The sequence below is a fragment of the Aptenodytes patagonicus genome, chromosome 8 (genome assembly GCF_965638725.1).
Source record: "Aptenodytes patagonicus chromosome 8, bAptPat1.pri.cur, whole genome shotgun sequence".
In the NCBI taxonomy this organism is placed as follows: Eukaryota; Metazoa; Chordata; class Aves; order Sphenisciformes; family Spheniscidae; genus Aptenodytes; species Aptenodytes patagonicus.
Window position 1 is genome coordinate 23,205,662 of NC_134956.1, and position 18,917 is coordinate 23,224,578.

General features: G+C 40.3%; 1 protein-coding gene across 2 annotated transcripts in view; it reads right to left on the reverse strand.

The window, feature by feature from the left end:
* Positions 1-18,917, reverse strand: part of SUMF1 (sulfatase modifying factor 1) — a 37,980-nt gene that overhangs the window by 16,421 nt on the left and 2,642 nt on the right. For both annotated transcript variants that reach the window (XM_076346698.1, XM_076346699.1), the window contains exons 2-4: positions 16,390-16,563; positions 13,950-14,024; positions 1,831-1,913 (exon numbers count right to left, since the gene is read on the reverse strand). In XM_076346698.1, the coding sequence (XP_076202813.1) occupies positions 1,831-1,913; positions 13,950-14,024; positions 16,390-16,563 (332 nt within the window). The remainder of the gene's footprint in view (positions 1-1,830; positions 1,914-13,949; positions 14,025-16,389; positions 16,564-18,917) is intronic.

Sequence of the window (18,917 nt, forward strand, 5' to 3'; positions counted from 1 at the left end):
CAGGAGCTAGTGAAGAACTATCGATATGCTGGCTTCTGTGGAAACGTAGGTGCTCAGAGACCCGAAGGAAGACAGCAAAAGCCTACAGCATTACTAGTCCTTGCTAGGCTAGTTTAACAGTATCTTAACAAGATGCCAAGAGTCTCAATAGGAAAATTTACATTGCAATTTAATGGCAAATGCTCTTCACTTCCCTGTGCGCTCTTCTCTTTGCTGCAGGTTCTTTCTTTGCTGTCAGTTGTGGGGTTTTTGAGGGAGAGGTGGGATGAGGAAGAGTCCTTACTCTTAGCAACATCATCTTTTGCAGCACCCAATCCAGGAAACAGTGAACTGCAGAAGTTTAACACAAAAGTATTTTTCTTTGGGTGTTTCAAGCAGTTTACACAAAAGCTCCCATCTTTCCTTTGGTTTGGTTTCAGGATTGCCCCTACAATCCAAGTCTCTTTTTCCAGAAAAAGACAGAAACAATGCCTAGTCATTCTTGTCACAAGGATCCTCCCCATCCAAGCCTCGAACAGACCAAGATACTTCAAGAGCTGAGGATACTGGCCCAGAAGACAGATACAGAGGACTTCCTATTAACTTGTCTTTCCTGCCCCATTTAACAAGCCAACATACACCTGTTGGTCCATTAGGCTACTTCCATGTGGCAAGTGCACTAGCAGTCGTACTAGGCTAGGTTTGCGCCATACTTCTACAAGACTAGATTCACATGGCAGGTTTCCAACTCTTATCTGCTGACTGTGACCTAAATTCCTCTGTCTCCCCCTAACAACGCCTCCTGATATTATCTCTATTTTTGCCTCAGATAATTCTTTCAATTGCCCTTGGAGAACAGACAACGGACTTGTTACTAAGCAGTTCAGCCATCAAATGATGTTACACTAACATAGCCCTGTCCTTAGAGAACTCAAAAACATGCCAGCATCTACTAGATCTAGGCTAGAGGGTGTGACTTTATTTCAAACAGCAGTTTTGAAACTTTAACTAGTTGATTAAGGCAGCTAGTACCAACTTCATTGACACCTGTCGAGCGAGAGAAAGAGTTGCAAGGTAAGAGGTAATATACATAACCGAACAATGGCTTTCAACATGTGCAACCCAGGGCTAGTTCTGCAGTATCCATAAAAAGCACCAGAGAATAATGAAGCCTTTTGATTTCCTAGGCATAAAATTCATTCCACTTCTGAACTGAAAGAGGTTGTACAAAGACATGGATCAGCAAGTTTCAGGGTTCATGCTAGCAAAGCACGGCACTAACTATAGGCTAAGGAAAAATACAGTTTTCCAAAGCATTTAGAGCTTCTAGATAACAAAGTCACAACTGATTTTCCACAATAATCAACCTACAAAGTCAGAATACATTAAAAAGGACAAAACCGCTGCCAGAGGGATACAAGGCCTCCAAATACCAGATGGAGGACACTCTACATGGATGCCTAGAGTACACATGCAGCCAGTATTTAGTCTTCCTCTCCAAAACCAGATCTGCACTGAATGCTCTTAAGCTGCCGATCCTCTAAAGATCTACTCTGTTTTACTGCTGATATATACATGTGAAGAGAAAACACACTGAAGCACATTCAGTATGGTCTCTTTTCCCTTGGGTGAAAAGTGCTTGTACACATTTTTGAAATACTACTATGCCATCGACCATACGACCACTGAATATTGCATGCAGCACACTAGAAGATGTGAAAATAGGTGCAGAAGCAGCAGCAAGCAGGTTACTAATTAAAACCTCTTTCTTGCACCTCCATTCCTGGTGCAAGTTTACAGGTATATTCACAAGCACGGTGTGTTATAATTGAACGGCCATTTATGGCTTACCTGTTGGAGATATTAGAGTCAGGACCCTCGGGGTGCTTCCAGTTGGCTCCCTTCACAGGCAACCACCAGGGAGCAGCTGCAACCTGAAAAGGGACAAGAATGGCCAGGGAAGAAGACTTAAATTCCCAGCTAAGGGCTACTGTGAAAAACCACCATGTGACAACAGGCTACAAAGCTTTCACTCACAGCTCATGGCTCTGCCTGCAGCCAATTGACCTATTACTCTGACAAACCAAGGTGATCATTTGATCCACATTACAATACTGCTGGCCAGGGAATAGCCCAGGGTATGGAACAGCACAAAGAAAATACCACCCAAAAAACAAGCGAGAGGGAGACCAACTCCTGAGCATACTTTTCTAAGTACTGCCCTCTGGCTGTCTCTTTCCCTCCTACATTTTCTCACCTGCAGGTCTGATACAAGGCACAGCCTTCAGCACACTACCTGTGGTGGACCAGACTGTCCTCTCAGAAATTCTCAATTACAGTTCTTCACCTCTGAAAACATATGCCAAGAACATTCAGATGGTAATGGATTGAAGAGGTCATCTGGAACATTACAGTTTTACTCGATTCTTTTACAGCAGTATGCCCACAGTATAGTTAAACCAGCTAACCTCCTGGCTGACTTCAGTTTGACACATTCCGCAGAGATGATAAAAATAAGAGAGTTTTGGCTTAAAGAGAATTTTCATCCCAATTATTTGCTCCCTAGACTCAGTGGTTTGGAATAACTGAAACAAAATCCTGATTACATCCTTTAACTAAGGTCAAAACACACATCTTGAAACACATTTGCTTTCCAGTTAATTAACTGAGTAAGCTGATATTAAGTTATTTGCTATCAGCTTCCAGAAGGTGGAGACAGAAGAGCCACAGAAGTTAAGTGAAGCCTTTTTTTTTCCAGTTGGTTTGCTGAGCAACATCAAGCAGACAAAATACTCTGTAACGATGCAGACATTGAGTACTTCTCTCTAACCAAAAGTCTCAAATTTGGTTCTGCAATGCCAAGGAATTATTCCTGGAATACAGTCATTAAGGATTTCTCCTATTAAGCTTACTTCAAAGCTGAGAAGCTCAGTGCACAGCACAGTTAACTATTCTTTTCTGATTTACATTTAGTTAGGAATACTTATTTTAATAATGAGTCCTTCCAGAAGATTGAAGCAAAAAAAGAACACTTATGCTAACCATCAATAGTAGTTTTATTCCAGCAGCTTGAGTGCTTGTATCTCTATTATAGAGGTAATTTCCATAAAGAACAAAAATCAAAGGAAATAAGCCTCCAATGCTTTCGGAGTTAAACAACCTACCAGCTGGTTAGCCCTAGACCTAGGAGATCCAGATGCTACTTTAATACTGGCCTGTAGAACAACCTTCAGCAACGTCTGCCCTCTCTACAGCCCCTCAGCCTTCCCCGCTCCAGAGATGGCAAAGGGAAGAAGTAAAATATTTCTCTTCATCATGCTGCTAAACCAACTTTGTAAAGTGTAACACGCACAGGTAGGAATTGTGCCAAGAGTGTTATCCTTTAGCTCACCAAATCTTCCACAGGAGGTCCAAACGTAAGAGTCACTGAAAGCTGGTACTTGGGAGACAGAGCGTCAGCCAGGTCAAACAATTTTAAACAGCAACTTCTAGGAGGAAGCTACATCCTTCAGCAGTGATGAGCATTTAACACGTGATTACATGTGTGTGAGAGAAAAAATTATCTATGACAAACATAAGTTGTTAAGAAAAAAACTCTGGTCCAAACTACACATCAGATCCCTCATTTGAATGTTTCAGTAGGAAACTGTAGGATGTAAGAAACAGAAGTGCTGCTAATACACAAAGACATATTACCTTATTTGAAATCATTTGATCAATCTATGCTGTAACAGCTCCCATGACAGCTTTTCACTCTTCTCCCATCATCACATACAGATTTTGCCTACAGCACACATCTGGGTACCTTACCTGAAAGCTCATTGTAAATCAATAGCAATCCTGGACTAAAGCTGCGGAGTTGTTGGCTTAAGCTCAGCTGAAGAGCCCACAGCTCTTTGCGAGCTCTAGGCAAGAGCGCTGGAATCCCTAAACACGCTGCGGGACTCCTCCAGGCTGGGAAGCCATCCACACATGGGTTTCTGATGCTCTCTCTTCCAAAGAGAGTGAAGAGAAGACATTGGTGTTCAACACAACAGAAATAAAGATGCTCTCAGCAGCTTGCTGATGACTGAGATGTTCTGTCCGTGTGCTCTCCAAGTGGGACCCTTCAGGCATATTACTAAAGTAATGACATTTCTTAAAAGACCCTGCTTTATGATCTCCCTAGCGTGACAAGCACATAAATCGACAACACCAACCACATAATTCTGGCTCAGTATCTAACAAAGCCAACGACATTCTCCCCACAATCAAAGCCCCTACCCTTTTCAAAAAAGCATGAGAAGTATTTGATCTCTTATTAGAAACTACAGCTCTGTTACTGAGCATTCAAACCCAAAGATGGGATCTTCATTCAGAAAGATACTCAGCTCAACTCTCATAGCACTACAGCTTCAGAATGACCAAGCTGCTAAACAGATACTACAGTCAATAGGCTTAAAACTAGTCTGATTTAACCAATCCCTTGTATATTTTGAGCTTTAACCTTTAATCTATACTCAAGATAGGACAGAAATCCAAAGTTAGAATTTTACAGCTCTTTAAGGAACAGAGCTGCAGTACTATTTACTAAAGGTTCTCCGTGTATCTGAAAGTTCATGAGTAAGACTTCATCGTGATAGTTTTAAGCACAACACATTTTTGTAAATTAAACTGCTGGGTTTTGGATAAAAATCTCTGCAGGAGACTGCAAAGACTTATGCTTGAGAAGACTAATTTTGGAAAACATTTTTGTTATGCAAAAGAAAAAGCAGATGCTTTCAATCAAAATGGTTTATTTTAAACCAAGAAAAAAATATAATCTCTCCGCATGAGAGTACTACGTGTGCATGTCTTCTGTTTCTGGCTCTGCTGAACTGAACACTAAATGGCTGCCAGTCTTTGCAGAACACCCAGATCTTTAGAGAAGTTACACATATAGTACTAGGACAGTGATAACAGTGATAGACTACGTCCAGCCTTCAATAATTAATTGGAAACTAATCTAAGTCAGCCACTGACACCAGTGAGCATGCACCAAGATGCTCCTTCCAAAAGAGGAAGTCATGTACCTGAAATTTACAGTCCTTTCAAAAAACTTCTCAGAAGTCTTTAAAGCTTTTAATTGCTCTAAATCTAATTAGTAGAAGAGCTAATTAGACAGAGATATTACAACATCACAGTTAATACAGCAAAGCCCTCCCTTGCCGCTAATGAGCTTAGTTACCTTCATAATGCTTAGTGTTCTCATGCTTCACTCCGAAGCATGTGTTCTGTATCAATCTGGCAACAGATTCATTCTGTAAAAATAGCAGCATATGCTGCTGAATAGATCTTGAAGAGGTACTGAATTAGAGGACAATACCTCCTTCATTTTGATTAACTCTTTACAGCATAGCCTATCACTTGTAACAGAATTGGTTAAACATAACTGCTCTGCAAACGTTACGCAACTGCCTCGATATATAAGGAAATGCAGTTCTAGCAGCAAAGCACATTTCAGAGGCAGAGAAGCTCAATGCTTGTTTTGGTCTGATCCAGCTGAAAACTTGGATTATCCCAGCTCTCTGCTCCAGGATTAAACTTTAAGAACTCACTGTTCTGCTTATCACAGACTTATAGTGCTGTCAAGAAAAGAGAATACAATATGATAATACTAGGAGGATATACTAACAGTTAACTCCAACCTACAAGTTTTCCACTCGAAGCAATTCGCAGAACTGAAGCCTATACTCCCACTATCAGCTTGCATAAAATTCAAAGTTTTAAGTATTCCATTTTCTTTTCAAAGTAGGCTGGGATATCCTAACTTTAATTGCTCCATTAACTGGTGATTTCAAGATTTTTTAGACTACTTTACAGTTATCTTGAAGAAAATTCCTTCCTAAATACACATAGAAAAAATGAAAGGGAGGAACATCAGGAAAGTCAGCTTCATCGTCAGCATTATACCATTACTGGCACTGCAAAAGCAGTAGGGAAATACCCTTAAACACACACAAAAAAAACCCCAGAAAACCCAGCCAATAACCATGAACACATTTGTATTGGTCTTGCATCTAACATAGCACTGGCCATGTTAGATAAAAGCACCCCCCCCACTTTCACGCCAGATTTTAAATTCAAATCACATTTATGTATTAGAAGAATTACCAAAAATAAACTCAACTGAATAGCTAATCTTGGCTCTAATTCCATTTCTAATGCGCAAGTCACTTGAAATAACAAAGCTGTAGATTTTAACCTTAAGTCAGGCCCATAAGATGATGAGAAATTCATGCTGTTGTCCAGACATGTAGCACCAAATACCTTTTTTTGATGTTCTACAGCATTATAATGCTATTTTAATACAATAAGGCCTGCATACACTAGGTCAAGATAAACATCTGGAAGAAGCAAAAGTTATTGCAGAGTAAGAACTGTAGCAATTTAGGAATCAACTGTCCGAAAAGAGATTTTCTGAGTGAAGAGTAGTCTAAGGCTGGAAAACTCGTCAAGAATCATTTATTAAGCGGTGGGTTCTTCAAGAAAGATGCACACTCTTCAGTTTCAGAAGCTGACTTACTAGGTTACCATTTGTTTGAGTCAGATTGTGTTAAGCACTATACATCTTTAATTTGCAAAAGCATCCTCTTGGCTGCAAAAGCAATGTGTGCATAGGCTGGAAGCAGGCAAGTTATGAAGCATTATCTCTGGGAAATACACCCAGTGGTCTGGACACCCTCACTGCTAGCATTGGTAGGATGTGAGAAAAAAATTAGTTCTTCAGTAAAGAATATAATTTTTGGATGAGGTTTTATTTTATCCATGTAAGGCAGATACACATAAACCTCTGCCAATTTTTCCCCCGTAAGCCATATCCTAAACTCTAAACAGCTAATTAATGAACTACTGAAGAAAGAGGCAGACAGAAAATAGAACATTTTTAGTAGGGCAGGGAGTTTAAGAAATAAAAATAATTACTGTGCAACAGATGAGCCACTGTCATTTTCCCCTCAGAAACCACAAAGAAATCACATTAGGCGGGGTCCTGGTCACAAGTAACTTTACACCTATGTTTCTAAGTAGCATTAGCATACCTTCCCAACAACCCTCAGAAACTTCTTCCCTCCCTAAGATGCAGGGCAGAGATCTCTCCCACCTTCCACGCACAGCTCCCAAGCACGTATCATTACAGCACCTCCCTCCCCCCGCAGTACGGGAGCCCACTTTGCCAGCAAACGGGTAATGTTAACCTACACCTGCCTGCAGGAGCGGACCATGGCTACAAACAGATCAATCGAGCATTGGGATCGTGATTCAGCAATCCCAGGCATCAGCAAGCAGCAGCTATTCCGGGCTGCTGCATTAGCACAGCCCAGCTCTCAGCTGACGCTTACCCACACAGCATTTTGGCTGGCTGTTGTCACTACCTTCGTGAAGTCCTGCTCTGGGTCACAGAGGGAAATCGGTGGAGGGCAGAGACAGAGCTTAGCCCCCCTCCGATTCAGCTTTGCAGTCAGATTCAGAACAGATCACACCACGAGGGGCAGTTTGAAACAAGCCGGAGCCATGTAGTGGTCCCACTTGATTTTAAAGCCATTTTCCAAATGCAAGGAAAAGCCCTTTGGCAGATGCATGCTCCCTGTTCACCTTTGCCAGCCGGCAGCTCTGTTTTTCCTTTTTATCAGCGCACTGAAAATGGCACAAACATGACCTATTTCTATGCAGTGCTTCATCTCTATAGCAACAGGCTTGTGTTCAAGTTGAAACAGCTGTAACTGAGTCAGGGAGACATTGCAATGTAAATAGTGTGGAAGTGAATACCGCTTCAAGGCTCAAGACAAAGAATAGATCTCTCCTAGCCGGTTATCAAGGTTGTCATAGTAGCTGCATAAGGGAGCCATAATCTACATATGCAGCTATAACTCATATTTGTACTTGAAAATACTCTGCAGAGAAGAACAAACCTTCTATAATTACGTACAAAAACTGAACTGAAACATGATTGTCAAATTCTCCACCAAATCAGTAATTAAGCGCACTGAAACAGCTTAGAAGTAGACAGTTGAGTATTTTTTCCAGAAGACAGCTAATACTTGATGTTGCCAGCTTCTGCGATGCTACTGCAAGTCCCATGCTATTTATATCAATTAAAAGTCCCAGCTCCCCAAAAGCTCTAATTACAGAAGAATCTGTTTTCATTCTTATTTTCTAAGGTTTCTAGCCTCCCTCATTAGCTCAGAAATGAAAGCAATAACGGGTTTTGTTTATTATTGAATATTGATATTGTTTGCCTTAAGTCCCAATATTTTAAAGTAGTTTGAAGTTGCCGTACCACAAAAGGGAAAGGCAGCAGATTTATAAAATATATTTATTCTTATTCTAAGTTATCAGTTGGAGAAAAGATTTCAGACTTAATTGGAAACTAGCACTTTACTTTTACGAAGGGACCTTTTCCTTTGCATAAGGAAAGGTCATTGAATCTCATTCAAACAGTGTAATACTTCACAGCTATGTCAATCCTCCAAGAAAAATAACCAAAAACATTTGATGCTAAAATCCAGTAAGACTCATTAAGTGCAAGTTTTGGAATCCAAAGAAAGTTCTTCTGAGGAACTGATATTCCTGGTGAGTTCCACCTCTGGAAGTCTATTTTTCAGCCAACATCTAAATCTGCACTCAAGCTAGTCATTTCTTCCAATAACCAAGTGAATATGAGCTTTAAGAAAATGAGGCATGCACAGATATATCTACAGCCTGAGGCACAAGCAATGCCCCGCTTCAAAGTTGTAGTTTATACTGATAAATATGGACTAATTTTACTGGTCATTCCCAGTGAGAGATGCTTCCTGCACATCGTTCTTTATCCCAATAGTGGGAGTACAACATAAGAAGATAGAGATCAACAGTTCAATAGCTCCAACTTCCCAACTCATTACAGGGGATATCTGAAGCATCGGGGTCTGCAAGAAATAGGCTCACCCATCTCTTTGATTTCAGTTTCCTCTCTGAAAAAGCAGAAGCCAAGCATGGTAGAGATGAAATTTACCCTTAAAGTATATTTGTCAACTTCTGCTTATGCATCCTATGTATGTTGACATTTTAACAGTATCAGACAAACTACACAATAACCTAGCTGCTCTCCCCATAAGCCACAGATAAGCAAGTTAATATTGCATGCTGTCAGAATGTACATTCTCCATTAATAACTGCTGCAAACACTAGTGCTGCTATCCTACCCGCAAACATTGCTCGTTTCCTCATTAATTTGAAATACTCATTTGAAATGCATAATGTTTTCATTGTTTTTATAATGGGACTCTGTCCTTTGAGTTACAGGCTAGAGGCACTGCTGTAAATCGGTAAATTGCACAGCTCAAGACCACTGCAGAGGTTTCCATACAAACAGGGATGAAAGTAGCATCCAATAGTTCTAGACTGACCAGAACTCCTTAACAGTATTTGCTCGAGTCTGCCAGTGAACTAATTTCATTGCATTCTCAGACCAAAAATTCAATACCTCCTGAAGACAAATGAAGTGTACAGATTCGTATGCTTCCGGTCTCTTCATTGCAGAATTTATCTTCCACAAGCCAAGAATAAAAAAACCTTCCCACTACTCTCCAGTGAGCAAATCTGACTTATGCTGTACTCCAGTCTCGGTTAGTGCTACCCTGTTTACCTTTTTCATGGCAGCTGCACAGCAAGCGAAACTCTTGCAGTTATTTGCAAGAGCTCTCAAATCCCCTCACTGGCAAGCACGCCTCAGTACCTTCTCATTTCACAGACACAAATCCCCATGCTTTTTGCTCTAGGATACATTAAAATGCCATATAAATGGCATTTTACAATGCCATGGAATAACAGCACTGGGCATGCATTTTCCCCTCTACTTCCTCCTTAGCTCAGTCAGGGACATAAAAGAGCAGGAAAACAGTTTCATCATAAAATAAGAATAGCAAAATATCTAAATTTTGAGCTTTTTCCATTTCGCCAAATTCTCTCAAAAGAGAAGGAAAGAAAAAGTAATCTCCGAGTGCCAAGCTATTGGCAATTCTAGGCTGTGTTTTATCTATGATATCTAAACCAAAGGCCAAATACCCAAGAAAGGCCATAACTTAATAGCTGTAATAGATGCAGTAATTAGTAGTTGGTTTTAATCTGCAAGTCTGAGAACTGACTTTAATATGTGAAGCTATCAAAACTTGTTAAGCCCACACAAAACATTTTGGTTTCAAAGGACCTTCTACCCTCTCCCTAGAAAATCCTTTTTTATTTGGGGAAAAAAAAAAAGTCCTCGCCAATTCTATCAGTAACACCCTCATCTGTTACAGTGCTAAATTTTTGCTCTCTGCCATGTTACCACCGCAAACTTTGAGGCCAAAACTACAACTGAAGTTCCCAGAAATCCAGAACAATTCAATTATTGGCTGCCACACCCCTTTTTACTGCTTCCCTTCCAGAGGAGGGTTAGGTCCAACCTACATTCCTGTAGCAGTGGCTATCTAGGAGACCACCTCACCTCCAGGAAATGCACACCCAAAGCTCCAACAATTATTCTACGTGCTAAGCTGGTTTGCTCCCGCATTAGCTTTCACCAGTCCCACCTCTGTTCTAATTTAGCTGTCTGCTTCCTTTGAGGGCCTATGATAAATTTGTCTGGTTTAAGAACTGGAGAAGCCAAAGTGGCCAAATAGAGCAAAACCCCCAGATGCTCCCCAAGAGACACACGCACCTCATTATTTATAGGAGCTGTTATGTATCATTTAGTTCAATATCTTCACTTCCACCTTTCCCCAATTCTTTCACTGCATATGAAATACTACTTCCAAAATACACATTCCTGTTGCTTTTCCCCTATATTCACGTTTGCATTTAGCACCCCTGTGCTTCAACTGGAGAAAAGCCTTATCAAAACACGTCTGAGCCACTGAGGCAAAGTAAAAATACAGTCCTTTCTCCCATCAATTTGGTGTGTGTGGGGTTTCAGTACCAGTGACACACCAATATTTATGTCTTATTTCTGCTTTTCATGGCGATAGCTATGATTCAAGAAGGTATGTACCACAAGCTAAAAATATTAGTTGACTAAGGTATACATTGAGAAAAAAAACTTAATCATCTCTATTGCTGATCATTACAATCTACTGATGCAAACCAACTTCAGGCAATTTACACTTTTTCTGATTACATTTGAACAGTTACACTGCAGTAGCCAAGTTTTAAAATATGCTCACTTTTTTTTTTTAAAGTAATTGAATAGTATTAGATTCCTTTCACCATTTTTTCCCCAGCAGACACTAATAGAATTTAAACATTTTGGGCAATGTAACAAGAAGCTAGCTTTTATTTTCTATTGTTTAATTTAAGCTTGCAGATCCCTAGGAAGAATTTGGTTTTGCAGAACCCTTAGAGTCCCTGCCCCATAGTTGGGATGCTTCTGCATTTTAGCAATAAGAAGTTTCTTGCAAGTTGTCTGTAGAAATGTGTTTCTTGACGCCACGATCTACAGAAAATTGCTAATGCATTTTCTTATTTTCAACTAGCGGGATAAGCATGGCCTACACAGAATGCGGTTGTCTGAGAAGCAGTCTGACTACATTATATTCTAACATCACATCCCCATGGCTGATGCTTCCCTTCCCTGCAACTGAAAGATGCTTGCTTGTTCTAGTCTGCAAATTGCACTGTCACAAAAACCAAGGACCTTCAAAACAACTAAGGTCTGCACAGTACTCTGAACATTTATAAGCTCTCAGAGAAAATGCATACTAGAACAGAGACACAGTTTTGAGAGGCAGAAGCATATACAGATAAAATTCTAAGCTGTATCTTCAGACATTAGAGTTCTTTTTCCAGCTCTACCACTGAGCTGCCTCCTGACACCTTCTCCTTGCAGACAGAAGTTCCTTCCTAAAAGTTGGATTTCATGGTATATAGCTGGTGAGGGGGCAGGCAGACAGGAGGAAGGAAAGCAGCTTCTAGTTTCTTTTTCACCTCCTCACAATATTACCATGTTTTAGAACTTAAGTTTGTCCACAGCATCAGCATGAAGTTAAGAAGTGCCAAACTACAAGGCAGGCAGTCACTGTTCTCCAGATCACTTTACCAAAATGGTTAGTACAGTCTTTCTCTGTGCCTATTCCAACAATGCTCTGCATGCCAGCAACTCACAAAGTTACCTAATAATAAATACTGAAAGACATGGCAAAAGGACAGTCTCCTAAAGTTTACTCTCAACAAATAGAGAAAACCTTCATAAAGAAGCAGCCAAAGAGACCAGTTTGGGCTCCGTTCCAGCTCTCTGGCATAATACTTGTTCTGTTAGCATTACAGCCAACACTTTAAAATTTGGCTGACACACCCAGGAAAGTGGCTCCCAGTGCTCTGTATGTGTTCATACAAATAGCCAAGACTGAGCTTACACCAGCAATCTTAGGGTTTTGTTTGTTTGTTTTAAAACAGGGAGCCTGATTTAGGGATTTCTGCATCACAGAACTAGGGCAGGAAAAAGAATTTCTCTAATACTGACAGCTAAATTTCCTGTTGTGAAGACGGGATGAACCCATCTGCATTTATTCTACCTTCAAAGAAAAAGATGGGCTCCTCTATAGGTGCAGTTTCACTTAACGCTTACTTATGTCTAACTGAATTATTGCCAAAAGATGCAGTTGCAGTCCTGTTACTACCTTATTCCTTCTGTACAACCTGCTTCCCTGTGTTGATTCAAGCAGTTGCAGAATGACCCAAGTTAACTTTGCTGATCCAAAAGAAAATTAACCAAAAAAGCAAAGAAATTCCCACCCAGAGTAAATGCAACTTGAAGCTACCCCCAAAAAAAACCCAAAAAATTGCCACACTATGCACATCAGAATGCTTCATTTCTAAGGCCTTGTCAAAGGCATGGGACGAGATCTGGAATTGCAGTGGTGTTCATGAGACCTTAGGATAATTCTGTTGGAAGGGACCTCAGGAGGTCACAGTGTCCAAACTTCTGCTCAAAGCAGATAAATCCATCCAGATTACAAGACATAATCTGCTTATAATTGGGAGCTGTAAAGGTTAAGTGACCTGTTAAGGTTAAGGAGGAGGTAAATGAAGCCTAAGAAAGGCTCAGCAACACATACACAACAGAAAAAGAGGAAAGGGGAGGGCAGGGAAGCTTTGCTACCAAACTTTTAGAACTTTGAACTTCAGTTTAATCAGCACTGCACCTACTAGGATCACTGTGTTGCCCTAGCAAGATGAAAGGAACTGAAAAAACAGCAAGGCATACAGGATCTGCTACAGAGATGGAGGAAGCACAGTAAACTTAAGCCATTCACACCATAATAAGGAGTCTTATAGACTCAGGTCTGCCATAGAAATGGCACTTTGGAATATTTCCTTCTAGTGAACGTAGAAAAAGCACTCATGCAAGCATCACTATCACATCAGATACACAGATTATCCCCATTTTCTTAAATCAGTAGGATCTGGGATTTACCCACCTCGTTTGGACATAAGACTGCATTGGCAGAGCACGTCAGTCACATGTACATATGCTCCTGGAACCAGAAGCACTCCTGTTCTTTGCCTACACAGCATATCACTCAGCAGAGCCACTACCGACATCTGAACTTCTGAAGCATCGCTGTGTTACACGTAATACAAATAAACAGCCTTATTTATTAATTAATAGCCTTACTGCACCACTTAGTACAGTCCTAAATATCTCTCATTTAGGAGACAAAAAAAAGACAAGAAGGGGTTGATACTAACTTTTGCTAATCAGAAGAAGATTTTTTTTTAATTGTTTGTTTAAAAAAAAAAACAAAACACAACAGAGAATAGACTGTAAATCCTCCACACTTGAGGGCGTCTATTATTCTAGGCCAAACACCCCTCCATAAACCCAATTTTTGTACATGGCTTTGGGAACATCACACGATTTCGATATTACTGCCACAACTGCTAACACATTTTCCCCAGTGATTGTTAAGTAAGTTTTACCCTGCTGTGTTACTCACTGCCTGGTGGATGCCAGCCTTCACTTCTTCACTCAGCATTCCCTCAAACACAAAGGAATCGCCAAATTTCTCTGCCTACAGAAAGAACAAACGAGTCAGCCATATTATCAAAAGGAATGTTATTCTCAAAAAGCCACTCACATCTACAGCTTTGTTTTATCAAGGATAAGGAAATTTTAACAGTAATTTTGAGTTCTCTTTCAAGGTAGCTATTTTGGAACAAAAGCGAAGGCATTTTATGTCTGGATGTCATTGTTCTTCAACAGCCACCGGACAGAGGGCAGCTCACAGAGCTTCTGCAAATGTTTTTACTTTTATTAATTAAAAATGCAGTTCCAATTGTCCCAACTGCTTTAAAATGCTACAGTCAATAATCTAACATTCAAGGGCATATTTCATTTCTCTTATTTTTCCTTTGGGAATCACAATAAAAGACTTAAGCCTTGTCACTTACTCCTCCTTCATTATCACTAGCACCATGTTTTAAAGTGCTGTTACAACAATAGAAGAGTTAAAAGTAACCCAATCATTATATCTAGCATTATATAAAGCCAAAAGAAACAAAAAATACACATAATTTCATTGAATTGCAGTACACGACACCAACATAGTTTACCAAAGGGAAAAAAACCTACAGTGAATTGATATACTAGGGAAGTCAAAACATGTTATCAGAATTCAACTCATTTGCCCTTCTCAATTTCTTCATTCTATTATAGGCGTTCAAAGACTGAGAATGATAACCGATAACCATGAGCTGCTTCTGCACACTCAGAACTCTTCAAGAGGCACAGATTGAAAGAAGAATCCCATTCACCACACAAATTGCAAGATGTTTTAGCATATGACTGTAATCTTTATACATTCAGTTTCAGAAAGGAAAGAGAAGAAAAAAAATACTTAACTTCTCTCACTTGCCCAATCTGAAAAACCCAAAGACGCAAACAGGTTTATCAAAGAGAAGAAAAAAAACCAACTTATTTTTTTCCTCTCCTGCCCAATCTGAAAGACCCAGGCAGAGGCAAACAGGTTTATCATGTAAAGGACCCCAGATTTCAGTCTGACAGCCTCCATCAAGGGCTTTTTTTTTTTTTAAAGTTTCTTAAAAAAATACTTTTGGTTCCATGAGATAGCTGTACATCTGGAGATTTTTTTCTTCAGCTTTCTATTCACTTTCAGGTTTCATTTGCCACTGGAGTTCAGTCTAGTCCTTAATAAAAGAAAACCAAGAAGTAGGTTGGCTCTGTTTACCCGCAGTAAGTAATGTGGACGTTATTTAAATACACAAAAACCAACTTAGCTGCATCCCAAAAAAACCCTGCAGAATCAGCGCTGTTTACTCTAACTCTGAGTTTATTTTTCCAAATCCAGCATAAAAGGGGGCCCCATGTGAGGGGGGAAGGGAGAAAGAGTAAGTGGAGCACCCAACTACACCCGCTGAGCCATGAAGCACTGTCTGAAACAGATCCCATCTGATGCAGCGCTACATTCAAATACCACTGCACACGCGCTCATTCCAGAAGCTGTTGGCAACAAGTAAGCCCTGTTCAAACTCAAAATTGTTAAGCAACCTTTTTGCATAATTATTGAGCTAAGAATTTAAAAACAGAAATAGTGCCACAGATAAAAAGAAATCCTTCATCCAACCAGAAGGATCCTGTCTTCCAAATGAGAACCAGTTTATCAAGTGAATTCAGCAAAGTGCCTCCTTTGAGACCTGATCATTACCAAGGCTTTTATTTGCCTAAAAGGCCTGTCAGGGTTTTATAAAAGTTGCGTAGGAACAGTCAACTGTCAGGAAAGATCAGAGCCTCAGGCACAGGTAACTTCTTTCTTGGAAGAACCTTAACATATTCTTTCTTAGTCCATTGTTCCCAGTAACATGCACAAAATTATTATACTTGCTATTATATCTTCTTTAGACAGCAGGGCTTTCTATTGCTCAGCTCATTAGCAAGTAGCCGCGCTGAACTAGCCTGCAGAGTCCTCAGCTATCACAGTTTTTTAAATCCCTTCTCCCCTGTTCCTCTAAAATACGGAAAAAACTAACAACATAGTCGTACTGCTACAAAGATGTCCTAGGACCCAAAGGTCAAAAAAACCCCAAACAACAACAAAAACCCCCCAAAAACCTGCATAGACATCTTCAGCCATCTGTTAGCTTCACCCAGGCTGCCTCAGTCATACTGTAGGGAAGAGATTAGTTCAGATATCAAGACACTTACTAAATGTAACAGTATACGTCTAAATGCCCTTTCAGACCCCTGGGCAGAAGGCAAGACAACTTTCTCTCTACACTACTTACATCAGAAACTTTCTAGTATGCAAATCCTAAGCAAGTATTGTGACATCCTTCAAAAAAAAGAAAAGCCTAAGTTTTTAACGGGATTTTGCCAACACAAAGAAAGATGACAGGAGACTGTATACCTTTCTGCCTTACCTCAGTAACGTACCCAGTAGAATTCACAAATCTCTCAAACTCCTCATTGCTGACCTCATACTGATCCATATAGAAACTGTTAACGTGGACTCTTCTAGCAGGCCATTCTCCATCTTGCTGTATTTCAGGCTCATTAGTGCCCATTGTGAACACTCCTCCTGGAATAGCGACCATCTGCAGAAAAAACACCACTCGAGATTATGAAAGACTGAAAAGGCTCTTAGCCGTCTTATTCCTCCTCCACCTAATCTTTGGAGGTGCTTTTGCTCTGAGCAGCATTTCACTGACAAAAGCAGCACAACAAAATGGCAACAGTGGCATCTTGACCACCACCTGTTTGGAAGAAATAGCAAGCAAAACTTAAACTGAGAATAAAAACCCCATTTGTAGCTCTTTCTATGTGAAGTCTGAGTAATTCAAAACTTCTACTGAGGGTAATGCTTGTGCTCTAATGAAGAGAAACACGTTCCCTTTCCGTACCTAAGAGCCAAGAAACAATCCAGAGTCCTCTCTACTCATTTTCATATAAGGAATTTTGGTGTTTCGCTCTATTCCTAGGAAGGCTTGATACATCAACAAAGAATCTGGATATTATGAAACTGTAAAGTGCTCTTTTGTCGACAAGCCTATGCTTGTTTGTATACTAACTACACGTTTTTTCATTTAGTAACAGGCACGTGCAGCATTTTATTACCAACCATGCTGCTAACTGGCAGGTAGACAGCACCTGCAGCTCTGTGCGCCAGGGATGAGACAAACTTTCAAGTCAGTTATATTCCACTCCTCTGGAAGACGGGCAAGAGCCTCAAGCTTCAGAAGTAAAGGACGAATGAAAGAATAACGTTTTAACTATCTCAATAAGATGTTTTCCCTTTAAGGCCTCAGCCCCTTTCCAGAGAAACAAAACACACTTCCCCTCAGCTTTAGTGGGCTCTTTCCAGAAAGACAGAGGCCCCAGAGGTCTTGTCATGCCTCATCAGATGTTTCCTGGGAGCCCTCTAAAGACCACAGACTGAGGAACACACTCCTCACCCAAAAACCAAGAGCACCCATGATCCCTGCTCAGAAGCCTGTGCTGGAATGAAGAATGACAGCACAGGCTGTTTAAAATCTTCCCAATGGGCAGGTGATGTTTCAAGGGCTGACACTATCCAAGAGCTAGCTTGCCAAGAAGTTAACCCAACTCATCACCAACAGATGAAAGAATTAAGGAAGAAAACTCCTCCTCCTTTCTTTTCAGCATTCCTGACCTACCTTTACCCCCTAACTCACATGGAATTCAGCCACCTCGTTCCTCCTCTGGCAACAGTCAGAGGTTTGTGAGTGGGTGAGCCCCAAAAAAGCCAGCCAGCACTGACATAGGCATTCACTGTGGAAAATAATCTGGCATGTTGTATTGGACCTGGACATACCCTGGCAGTTATCTGTGATCACATACTACTCTTACAAGGAATTCAAGCAGGCAGACCAGTGACAGAACCCAAAATGAGCAAAGTCAGTTCTAAGAGATAGCACCATCTTTTTGCAAGATCCTGATGTTTGATATGCAGGAAATTCAAGTCTAACAACAGAAATATCCACTGAGAGAGAAGTTTCCAGAGTAACACACTTCTAACACTACTCCAGAAGTGTAGTTCAAGTCCTGACAGAAAAAGAAGCCTGGGTTTTAGATGCACAAGAGTTCAAACAAAATTCCATATACATATAGTGGAATAACACAGTATGCAACATGTATATTAAAAGTAGACAAACTGCAAAGATAGGGTTGTAAAAAATGTCAACTGATGTAACATTATTTAGATGAAGAGGTGGGTTCACAGAACCAAACATGAACTTTGGACTTTGTACATACAGCCATTTTGCAGCACGGCCTAGATTATAGGACCTTGATTCTTCTATAGTTGGAATTTTTTTGGTTTTTTTCTTACTTTACAAGATTCTCTTCACAAAGCTGGATGCTTTCACCAAAACAGTTTATCTGGATGCCCACACTGACTCACAAACCAGGAAGACAAAAAGAATCATTAGTTACCTTCCAGCTTCTGAAGTTTACTGTTATTTATGTTCACATCAGCTATCCAGCACCTCTCCCTATTCTCAAGAGAATTTGGGGTATTTGACGTAACTTTACATATCCAATTTCATTGTTTCTTCTCCACTATAGATCTCTCCTTTTGCTTGGGTCTCTCCTAGAGACACTTAAAATTCACGCAACTTGCAAAAGGCCTGCGAGAAGCACTACAAATACTTTTTCCTTTGAACTAACCACATTTAAAGCTAGCTGCATCCTCATAACTTTTTCTCCACTAAAAAGAATCTGAGCACTTACAGATTGCCTTTAACTGAATCCATAAAAGGGCTTCAGGATAAATTTGCTTACATTTTTTAGGACTTAGGGAATGACAACATGGTACAAAGTTGCACCACTTCCTTCCTTCCAATCTCTTTCCAACCCACTGTAGCTAAAACAACTCCTTGAAGCAGTCTTCAAAGCAAGATTCAGAGCTCACTAGTGAGCTGCTGTCTAA